Source organism: Colobus angolensis, unplaced genomic scaffold (genome assembly GCF_000951035.1).
Source record: "Colobus angolensis palliatus isolate OR3802 unplaced genomic scaffold, Cang.pa_1.0 Scaffold5, whole genome shotgun sequence".
NCBI lineage: Eukaryota > Metazoa > Chordata > Mammalia > Primates > Cercopithecidae > Colobus > Colobus angolensis.
The window spans coordinates 30,655,205-30,667,959 of NW_012118487.1; the positions used below are offsets into that span (position 1 = coordinate 30,655,205).

Genomic DNA, 12,755 nt, shown 5'->3' on the forward strand with positions numbered 1-12,755 from the left:
CTTCCTGATATTGATATCTTGTTCTACAATGGTTATGAAAGAAAATGCCCTTATATTTTGGGGAACAGTAATACGTGTAGAGGTAAAGAAACATCATATCTGCAATTCTAAACATTTCAGAATAAAATATCTCATGCACACAGAATAGAGGGAGAAAATAAAGCAAGTATGAGAAAGTATTTACATTTGGGAAATTTAGGTGCAGAGTACACAGAAATTCTTCACAAGATTTTTTTCCACTATTTTTGAAAGTCTGAGACAACGTCAAAAAAGATTTTTTAAAAAAGAAAAGTAATGTATCCACAACTTTAGACTAAGAGATTACTACTCTGAGAATTTGGGCGTATCATGGTGAAAAGCTACATTAGCAGCTTTTTAGAGAGAAAATGATAGAGTTTGTCAGAATTTAATCGTTATTTATCTTTCAATTTAGCAACTCCTCTTTCGGCATCAGCCTCATGGAAATATACGTATTTGTGCACAAAGATATTTATTGCGACTCTGTTTTGTGTTTGGAGGAAAAACGAACTAAGTTTTTACTTAAAAAGAAATTAAATTAAGACACATTCATCCTATTGAATAATAGCAGAAGCTTGACTTATGAATACCTAATATGTCCCAAGTAAGGACCTGGAAAAAACTCTAGGACATGTTAAATTAAAAAAATTGCAAAACCCTACATAAAGTAAAAACCCATTTAGGAAATATCTTATTATGTTACATTATCTTTATATTTAAAAATTAGATAGATGTTGAAAATGCCTAGAATGAGTTCTGAATAGACACAAAACAACGATGACTTCTGGGTAAGAGACAGAATAGTTTGAAGGAAAAAGGCTATGGACGGCAACTTTACGTACTGACTCTAAATACATGTTTGTTTTATAATACTCAACATATTCAGGTATTACCTATGCAGCTAAAAAGTAAAAATTACAAAGTTAGTTTAAAAATAGAGTTATACTAGAGTGAGACTGTAGACTGCTGAAAGAGTCTGATTACATAGAATGAGAAACTGAATTAGGATGGTGTCAGCCAGAATGGAGAGGAGGTGAAAGGTATAAGAGGGAGAATTTATAGGACTTGATACTTAAGGGGACAGACCATGTGAGAAAGGAAGATGAATTCAACAAGGGCAACTGGAATAGCAATGGCTTTAACAGAAATAAAAAATGAGAGAGCCTACTGATTTTTGAAAAGATGATAATTTTGACTTTAAAGACATTGAATTTGAGGTATCCGCAGATGCTCCAGGTAGATATTCTGCAAATCTCCCAGAAATATATAATACTGAAAGTACACAGATCAGAACTACTCTGGAGTTCCGTGACTAAATCTTTCAGAAGAATTATAAAACAACTGTCAGCAGACACTCATTGTATTTCTTTGTCATGATCTTTTTGTAGTGTTCCATTTGTAGTTACACATACACACTTAATCCTGGGACAGCTATTCATATAATACTTGGGTATTAAAATTGGTCTTAAGAGGCTACAGTATTATATTACAGAAAAGTAATTCATTTATACCATTTTCCACAAATAAATTTCTATATAATGAGATCTGTCTTCAATATGGTACATCTTCCACTTAAAACTCTATATCTAGATCACATTCCCTAATATGAATGAAACTTGCCAAAATAAAGGAAACAGATTATAAGCAAATATAATTACAGATAAATATTTTAAGTGATTTAAATCATACTCATTTTTTTTTTTTCTTACCACAGTTCCATTAAAATGCTCTTGCCCTGGGTCTTAGAAGATATGAAGTCCATCAACAGGGTTACCTGTAGCACTGTAAAATTATTCGGATGTCACCTTTACAACTAGAGGGTGCTGAAGGACTACAAAGGATTCGATTATATCCCATTAAAAATAATGTCATCAGTGAGAATCTTTTAAAAATTCAAAGCTTCAATAAATTGAATAGCACTGAATTACATATGGCAATTTGCATAAATAATACTTTATTATTGAATTTGCCACACAAACTCATAGCTGCAACAAAACTCTTCAGATAATGTAAATATACTTCTTTAGTCTTATGTTTATCTATGTGAATTAACGGTAGTTCTATTTCAGATATAGCAGAAAGACAAAGGTGCACTGGATGTGATATTAAGAAATGGTGGTCTCATAAAATGAGACTTAGTGCTTGCTTTTGGGTTGGAACAAGTTCAAAGTAAGTAAATCTCAGTTGTCTAGACTTTTAACAAGAAAGAAAATACAAGTAGAAGTGAAGTCTAATACAAACAAAGCTATTATTTACTTAATCTCTAAATATTTTGTGACTAATCCCAAAATATTCAAATAAAAAAATAAATTCAGAAAACATTTTTAATTTTACTTAAAATATGCAAACATTTTAATAAAATAAAAAAGTTAAAATCTTATAATAATTATGGATTTCTTTTTCAACTTATTACTTCCCTTGGTTTCTCAAAAATGATGTAAAATCATGTATCTATTACTGCATTCCAATTTAAAATATGTACGACTCATTTTAAGGCACAATGTTTTATGTAATACGTACCAACAAATGAAATCCATGAAAATACATTTAGGTTTTCAGGTGGATTAAATAGAATTTTGTTTATGCTAAATATTTCATCAATAAGGTATCTTTAATTTTTATTTTGTCAGAATTCATTATACAGTTACATAAATATAGGTTTCCCTTTGTTTAAAAATGCTTACTGTGTATTACTATCTGATATTTTGACAACACAAGCACACTTTAAAATGAGCTGATTTTACAAATTAGTATTTTGTGAACTTTATTTCTCCATAGAGCGCGCATAATTATAATTGATACATTTCTACTTACAAAGTTTAAACAATATGTAATACAACCTTTTAAAATCTGTTATAATACCATCTAAAATTTTACAAGAATAAGATGGCTTTCTTTGAAAGTTACAAGGAAGGAAATTTGAAATATTACGTAGGGTAGAATGGTAAACATAGCAGGATTCAGCGTGCATATTATTTTATTATCAGAATTATCTGTAGTATTTGCAGTTTACACTAACTGAAGAGAATTGTTTGGGTTACATTATGTAGTATGCTTGTCCTTCATTTATTACTAAGCAATATGTTCACTATACATATATACATCGTTATTAGAGCACAGACATTACATGATCATGCTGCCATTCAAAATTAAGGTGCCACATTTTTATTACAATCAAATGGCATCCAAAATGCAATGTTGCTATGAAAATTCAAAAGTTCTCACAGATTGGCATTTATGAATGGAGTAGGTCACAATTAAATTGAATTTTATTTTGTACAAATGGAAAAGATTTATCATAAATATATAGACCAATATATAACATTGAAGAACAAGAAGCAGAAAGGAAACAATGCTCTTGCATAAAGATCAATTCGCTTTGCTGCTGTTGGAATAACAGGTTTTGCAGGGGGAGGCTTCTTGTTGTTCTTAGCCTGAGATTTCCCAAGTCCATTGTTAACTTCAATGGGTTTTCCATAGCAGTCATAATTGGATAATTCAAAATCTCTTGGTAAGCTTCCAACAATGCTGAAGTCATTAGATCTCAGATCAGACTTAGAAGTACAAACTTTTTTGCATCTGGTCTCACCAACCTAAGAATAAATATTGAAGACAATGTATTTAGAATCTTTCTACTTATGAAACACATCTCTTCAAAGGATATTTTTAAAATTGCTAGTTTCCACAAGAGGTATTTGCTTATGTCACAAAGAACTAACAGAGAGAATGGTTATCTGATTAAACAATCAGATAGCCTGAGCATTTAGGGCTCTAAAATGTTGCCTAAATAATAAAGCTTATGTCATGGAATGAACTTTTGATTGGTTATTTTATGCTAAGGAATCAAAGCTCAGATTGATTTTAGGTGCTACCAGGCTTGTGAAAGTTATCAGTTGTAAGACTAATAAATAAAAATCCATCCTTGCTCCGATATTTAACCATGACAGAGACAATATTCTACAATGTATGGATTATAAAAATGCTCTGGTATTACTAGCTTTTAACTTCCCTATAGATCTTGTTTCCAAGTAGAGTCGCTTATAAATGTTAAGGAATTTATCCCTCCAATGAGACAGACTCCAAGTCACAAAAAAATGGTCACAATTACCATGAACCAAATATTTACTAGTGAGAGACATTCCCAAATTGTTGGCTGAACTTAACCAAACATGCTCAGACAATACAGAGGAATGATGTGTTTTTCAGATAGACCATATGCTACAGAGATTATTATTTGGTCACTAATTTCTGAATTATGAAATTTGAATAAATTCCTTATAATGTACAAAATAATTACAGTTACAACATGGGTTTGAACTGCAAGGGTCCACTTACACATGGGCTTTTTTTCAATAAATACAGTTGCCCCTTCGTATCTGCAGGTTCTGAATCTACATCCAAATTCAGATCAAAAATATAGTGTTCACAAAATCCGTGGATATAGAGGGTCAACTTTTTGTATCCACAAGTTCCACAGGGCAGACTGCGGGGACTTGAGTATGCATAGATTTTGATATCTGCAGGGGATACTGGAACCAATCCCCTGCAGATACGAAAGGACAATAATATTTTATGCTGAACTCTCTCTAGTAATCAAAATGCTCTTAGATTAGAAGAATAGGCTAACACCAATGTTTGAGAATAGCACTGACATATCACAAAAGTCCACCAAAAGGTAAGTTCTTGGCTAGATTGCTTCATTTTCTCACTGTTCTTACCACTGAGTTTTGCTATTCACATTTAGAATCTTCACTATTGACATTTACTCAATTTTTATTGAACATGAAAATCATTTAATTGTATATTATTAGTATATCACAGTTACTCTAGTTATTGCTTTTTAAATACAATTAATACTTTGACTAGTTCTATAGACTATTTACATTTACTAAATTATAGCTGGGTTAAAAACACTATACCTCATATAATAAGTAAAACAAATATTTCCTCAACAGTACTTTAGGTACCAGGAGACTATCCTTTACCTGAATAAACATATAAAAATATATATATATATACATATATATATATATATTTCCTAGACAAGAGCCAGATGGCAGTGTTCACAGGTGGACAGCAAAATGCCCAAGATAAACTGACTAACAAAGCAAGTTAAATGCATTTCTACATCTTTCTGTGATTATACATTTAAGTTATTTCCATTTCTCCTCCAATTATGAGTATATATTGATGTTATATTTTTTAAGCTAGCATAAAAATGTTGGCTTTGTTATTATATACTTTATGCCATATGTATATTTGCAAAATGCCAGTGGGTAAGAAACTTTTACAAAGATATTTATGTAAATATGTTTGCAGAAAAATATACAAAAAATGTTGATGAGGAGGAATGGGGATTGAGGAACTAGAAGTTCACCTTTCTGTACATTTGATATTTGTAAAACACGATGTAAATCACCAATATATTGACTTATTTAGAAATTGTTCACTATAAAATAGCGCAAATGGAAACACAGTCCCATCCTGGTTCAATAGGACTTTAATTGAGGTAGTTTTTAATAGCATCATTTTTTATTCTAGACAGTTTCATTATCACACTACCTCGTTTTTGTTACCAGTAATTTTCAGAAATGAGAGAAGTTTATATGGTGAAAGCAAATAAGACACATATTCATAAGGAACAATTGAGAAATTATTAAATGTAGGTTAATATAGCCAAATTCGCTTTTAAGAATACGTGTCAAGAAGTAGGCCACTGTGAAAAAAGAGGATTCTTGTCCCCACCCCCACTCCACTTTTTTAATGTGCAGTTACAATTTACCAATTGTGAGAGCTCAACTGTGCATGAAAGAGCAGTGCCTACATCTTCATGGCATCAAGAAGTACAGACAGGCTTTAGTCCCTATCAATTTAGACTCTGTGTCTAGTAAAATGACAAAAAAAAAAAAAAAAATGATGAAATGTGACTCCCAGTGTTGGCAGTGGGGCCTAGAGTGAGGTGCTTGGGTCACGGGGCCAGATCCCTCGTGACTGGCTTGGTGTCCTCCCTGTGGTAATGAATGAGTTGTCTCTCTATTAGTTCAAGTGAAATCTGACTGTTAGAAAGGGCCTAGCACCTGCCTTCCCTCTCACTCCCCCTCTTGCCATCTGACATGCCGGCTCCCCTGCACCTTCCACCATAATTGTAAGCTTCCTGAGGCCCTCACTGGAAGTAGATTCTGATGCCATGCTTCTAGTACAGCTTGCAGAACCATGAACCAAATACACCCATTTTCTTATAAATTATACAGCCTCGGGTATTTCCTTTATAGTAGCACAAAATGGACGATACACTAGTCGAAAGAGTGAAAGAGAGAAAAAGCAGCAACTAAAATCTAAACTCTTTAAATATGACTTCAGGAAATGCACACACACACATAAACATATACAAATACACATCTATTTTTTGCCCCATTTATCTAAATTGAATTTTTAAAAGACTACTTTCATCAATTTGTCCACCACCCAACCTCCAATAGTACGTGTACAGGCAGGCATGGGTGTGCACACACACATGGACTTGCACACTCACATCTGCCCTATTATTGTTCCAGACAGAACATCAGACAGAAGACCACATTTAATCTTCAGTTTTCCAATGTAGTTTGAGGAATGTGTGAGTCTCCGCATGTATCAGTGACCTTTTGTAAAGAGTAACTCACTATCTTGATCGGAATAGAAGTGGAGAACAGACTCTACATATCAAATCTTTGCATTACTCTAAGACTTTCGAGCAATCTTTAAAATCAAGGACTCTGTGGGTATCACAGTTGCTCTTTCTCCCTTTAGAATTCCCCATTCCAAAGGCTTTAGGTGTACTCATTGGGCTTTTGAAGCTACTTATCATAACAAAGGAGTACTCCAGACTCTGCCTATAGACTTAATAGCTTAACACCAAGTATATGTAGAATATACTATAGAAATGCATTTGCTATAAATCATATTTTTATATCATTTTAGGTGTGATTGTAGTATCTGTAAATAACTAAACAAATGGCCAAATTTATATAATATTATAACCTAGGCCACAAATAAATATTTCCAATTTTCTAATCTATTTTATTTATATAACCATATAAATTCTGCCAGCAATTTAAATAATATTAGGATTTGATCCATACAGTTTATTCAAACTATAGATATAGAATATTATGTTTATTCACAGAGATTACTTAAATATAGTAAACATGTCAGTAAGAGAATAATTTTTTCAGAGTTGAAGCCATAACATTACAAAGCATTCCAAAAAAGCTGCACATTGGTTATATTAAGTTTCTAGCAATTTAATTCCTTAAATGTCTCTCGGAGACATATTTGAAGATTCTTGTATTCAAGAATAAGTAGAGGTGCACGTGTGGGGTGGACAGAACCTTACTACAGAAGTAATTTTTAATGATAATGACATAACTGAATAAAGAACAAGATTAGGTTCCCTAATAAGAAGTACTCAGAGCTTCTTAAATAGGTCGTGATTCCTAAAGTAGTTGGCTAGTCTCCTTGCCCCATTCATCACAGATTTTACACGAAGAAATTTTTTTTTCAGTTAATACTCCCTACACCTTATTATCATATCAAATATATACATGAAAGTACAAAAGAATTTACAGTATAAATACTATTTTAAACAGTTATAACATCACATGAAAAGAGATGAAATAAACTGCTTATAAAGAAGGCATTAACCCTACTTAACACATATTCTTAAAAGCGAATTTGGCTTTATTAACCTACAATTAATAATTTCTCAATTGCTCCTTATTATGAATATGTGTCTCATCTACTTTCATCATATAAACTTCTGTCACTTCTGAAAATTACTGGTAACAAAAATGAGGTAGTGTGATAATGAAACTGTCAAGAATAAAAAATGATGCTATTAAAAACTTTCTAATGCTTCCAACTTTAGCCTCTAAGATTTTATTTGTGGTTCTTTCAAGTTTCATTCCACACAAATTTAAAAGCAAATAACTTTATGCAGTATTTCTTGACCAGAATACTTAGGCATGATTTCATGTTAATAATGGTATCCTCTACAGACAATAAAATATGTTTAGAGGGAATAATTTGCATATATTTTGCTAAATTTAAGTCCATTACATCATTATCATTAAAAATCTCCTTTAAATATAAACAGCAGCTTTTATTTTTTAATTTATATAAACTTGTAGGCATAGGTACTATTTTCTTTGTCTTTTATTCATAAAACCTTTGTGTATGGCACATACTATGCATTAGAAATAGCGTGACATTAACAACAGTAGGTTCTTAACTGTTTTGTTGAATAAAAATAGTAATACGTGAATGAACAAACAAAAGTAACCAAGATATTGGAATGACTGAAAAAGCACCATTTTTACTGGGAAAAAAAATGCTCCAGATAATTATATAAGCATGGTAACATATTTTTGTATATAGGACACAAATTATAAAAATTCTTATAGTAAAAACTACAAATTATCATTTTTTTCTACTTTTTAAATCTTTCATTTCCTTAGGAAGCACAATATTATTTTATACATCAGCTTCAAACATTTCCTACAATCCAAATTATATTATGCTTCCATTAATTATTATTGTTATTTTGCTGAATAATAATATTGAAATCATTTGGCAAGTTTGCATTTAGAAAACCAAAGTACATTAGAACAAATGCATTTTGAAACTAAAAGTTTAATTACATTTTTATTGCAAAACCATTGAATTAAAAGGATAACAATTTATACATTTCTACTTTTATATCTTCTTTCGTATGTCAATATGCAACAATCTTATGACTCATCAAGTTACACACTTCATATAAGTTATTTTTAGACTCATGTTATCATTTTGAAGCCTGTCTCAGGAAACAAATATTCCATAGGGACAAAGTTTAGTCTAGAAAGTGCATTTTTATCCTGTAAAGAATAAGAGTAATTTACATTTATTTCTAAAGATTAAAATTTCTGGTCAATTCTTAACTCTCTATGCATCTCTCCTTGTCTTTTGAAGTAAAATGTCATAGCAGTTTCAGAATTCAAACAAGTGTGTTTCTATGAGCAGCTAAAAACATAGAGAATTAAAATATAAAAGTTCTTAAATGTGTTGAATTTTTATTTATTGGGTAATTATTTTAATTACTATTTTTAATTTTACTGCTTTAAAGATAAACTTAAAATAACATAACTGGGTTTACTACTTCATGGATCCTCTCATCCTTCCTACCCATGTTCATAAATAATCTGAATATATTCTACAACGCTCTAGAAAGCTGGCTCTAGTTAGCCTCCTTCCATCAGTACCCCTACCAGATGGAATATATTAAGGTATCAGGATCGTTGCACACTAGTATTCTGTTACTACATTTAATTTAATGTAGTAGCATAATTTAATTGAATTGCACATGAGTATTCTGTTACTACATTTAATTTCTGTGCTTATTGAGGACCTATAATAAACCAGCCAATGGAGCTGATCATAGGGATTACTAGGAATCAAGTACATGTTCTACAGAGCATCCTTGCTTTCTCTATCCAAGTCTCTTAACCAGTGGTCAAGTTAGAGGGGTTGGTGGGCTGGAAATGGGAGGAAGTGGTAAAAGATAGGGAGATGTAAATCAAGGAGTACATAGCAAGTGTCAAAAAATCAGGTAGAGAACACTTCCACATAACATAAGGTTCTCAGGTATTCTTCCTTTCATTTTTGACTTGGAGAAATAAGTATATGCGTTAGAAGGGGAAGCTCAGTTTCTCACAAAGAGTATGCTTCCAGTACGATTTCTCTGTCGTGCCAAAGCCTGCCCTTAAGCAATCCCTTAGTTCTTCTAGATATTACGTTACTTCTTACATGGGTGGTAACAGAGAAAAAAATAAAATATTGGTAAAGGGAATAAAAATTACTCCAAATGTTTGTTTTCCTGGTGTAGGATTGCAGTAAGTCTGAAACAACCCAGACCCAGTAGACAGAACAGCAACAACAATGAAAGTGTTAAGAGTAGCCCACTGACAAACCTATTTAATTATTAGAGTGTGGTAAGCAGGGTCCAGGTATGATGAGGATGCTGAGGGCCTTGAAAAGCATAGAGGACTTCTACATCCAGGAAGATAGAGTAGACATACCTTTCCTATTCCTCCTGCTAAGTTCAATAAAAAATCCTGAACATTACATTAAAACACACACATACACACACCCACAGAGACAGACAGAGAGAGAGAGAGAGACTGTGAAAGGGAGAGAAGAGGAAGCAGATCAACCCAGGGACTCAGGACCCAAGGAACCATGCAATGGTGAGTTCCTGCATTCCCTTTCGGTCTCATATAATCCCAGATTTGGGGCTAAAGAAGCCAGCAAGTGGAAATGCCAACAGGTGAAGACAAAAAAAGCCCCAACAGCCTGCTCTGTTTAGCCAAAGAACAAAGAAAGGGGCAGCCCAGCAACACAGAACACTTTTAGATATTAACCTCTCTATTCTTGGCAAATAGTACAGAAGAAAACGTGCTCCCACCCCACCCCAAAAGACATGCCAGCAACATCCAAGAGGTGAGGGGGCCGAGGCTTGGACTTTAAAAAGGCTGTGATGAGGCAGTTGATCTCCACTGAAGCAGTGTCAAGTGGTGATCCAGGGCTTCCATCACCGTAGACCAGCAGCAAGGCCCTGATCCCTGCCACAGTGTCTATGGAAACTATGTAGGGAGTATGGACTTACACCTACACCCAGCAGTAACAAGATGCTCCTCCTCTTCCACACTGAGGTGATGTCACAGGAGGCCATGGAGGGTCAGGACTTCCACCATCACCAATTGGTCATGAAGGCAACCCCTGCTGCTGTGTTGGTAGAGACAGCATGGGGAACTGGTGACCCCCAATCCCACCCAGCAGTAACAAGGAGCTCTACCCTGACCAAGTGGGACACCTGGACTTGTACCTTTGCTTGGAAGTAATGAGGCAGCACCCATCTTTCCCCTGACAGAACAGAGTCAGAGAAAGCCAGTAAAAACATAAGGCTTAAACATGATTCAGAGTCTCATAATATAATATCAAAATGTCCAAGTTTTAATACAAAATCACTCATCATACAAAAAATTGGGAAAGATCTCAAACTGTACAACAAAAGACAAAAAAAATTCTGAGAAAGATATTACAACATTCATGATAAAAATAATTCAGTGACCAACTATGAACATAGTTGGAACAAATGAAAAAAATACATACATACCAAATGGAAACTATAAAGCTCATAGATTAGATCAACAGGAAAATGTAAAGGGCAGAGGAAAAAAAAATCAGTGTACTGGGAGATTACAGAAGACATTATCAAAGAAGTTCCAGCCAGGCCAACCAGGTAAGAGAAAGAAATAAAGGGCGTCCAAATTAGAAAAGAGGAAGTCAGACTATTGTTCAAAAATTATGTGACTGTGCACTTAGAAAACCCTAGAGACTCCTCCAAAAGACTCCTAGATTTGATAAACAAAATCAGTAAAGTCTCTAGTTACAAAATCAATGTACACAAATCAATAGTATTGCTATACATCAACAATGACCAAGCTGAGAATCAAAATAAGAACTCAGTTTCTCTTCCAATGTAGCAAAAAAAAAAAAATGAAAATAACCTTACACAAACAAATGGAAACACATCCCATACTCATGGATTGGAATAATCAATATCGTGAAAATGACCATACTGCCCAAAGCAATCTATAGATTCAGTGTAATTCTTATCAAAATACCAATATCATTTTTCACAGAATTAGAGAAAACAATCCTAAAACTTATATGGAACTAAAAAAGAGCCTGAGTAGCCAAAGCAATCCTAAGCAAAAATAATAAATGTCCAAGTTTCACATTTTATACAAGGGACTTGAGCATTTGCAGACCTTGGTATCTGAGAAGAGTCCTAAAACCAGTTCCCTACAGTACCCAGGGACAATTGTATCACAAATCTAGCATTTGTGTTATCGGAGTCTTGAAAAGAGAAGAGAGAGGGCAAGTCAGAAAAAGTACACAAAGAAATAATAGCTGAAAACTTTCCAAATTTGGCAAGAAACATACACCTACATTTTCAACAAGCTAAAAAAATCCCAAACAAGATCAACTCAAAGAAATCCACACAGAGACATGTCATAATTAAACTTCTGATCACTACTCAACCAAAAGACCAAACAATTTTTTTGAAAGCATCCAGAGATAAGTGACACTTCACCTACAGGTGAAAAACAATCAGAACAACTAGTTTTCATCAGAAGCCATGGAGGCCAGAAGAATACTTTTTAGGTGCTAAAAGAAATGCATATAGAATTGTAACCTCACAATCCTACACCTAGAGAAAATATCCTTCAACAATGAAGGAGAAATCAAGACGTTCTCAGATAAAGGGAAAGTAAACAAATGTGTCACCCACAGACCTATCCATAAATGGGTAAAGGAAATTCCTGAAAAGGCTTGGTGGCTCATGCCTATAATCCCAGCATTTTTGGGAGCCTGAGGCAGGCGGATCACTTGAGGCCAGGAATTTGAGACTAGTCTGGCCAACGTGAGGAAACCCTGTCTCTACCAAAATATAAAACTTAGCCAGGTGTGGTGTGGCACATACCTCTGGTCCCAACTACTTGGGAGGCTTAGGTGGGAGGATTGCTTGAACCCAGGAGGCGGAGGTTGCATTAACTGAGATCACGCCACTGCACCCCCCAGCCTGGGCAACAGAGTAAAACTCTGTCTCAAAAAAACAAAACAAAACAAAAACAAAAACAAAAACAAAACAGGAA

The 12,755-nt window shown here is 33.7% G+C and overlaps 1 protein-coding gene across 2 annotated transcripts in view; it reads right to left on the reverse strand.

The window, feature by feature from the left end:
* Positions 1-1,951: 1,951 nt before the first annotated feature.
* Positions 1,952-12,755, reverse strand: part of GLRB (glycine receptor, beta) — an 89,813-nt gene continuing 79,009 nt past the window's right edge. For both annotated transcript variants that reach the window (XM_011959723.1, XM_011959722.1), the window contains one exon: positions 1,952-3,611. In XM_011959723.1, the coding sequence (XP_011815113.1) occupies positions 3,604-3,611 (8 nt within the window). In that variant the 3' untranslated portion in view covers positions 1,952-3,603. The remainder of the gene's footprint in view (positions 3,612-12,755) is intronic.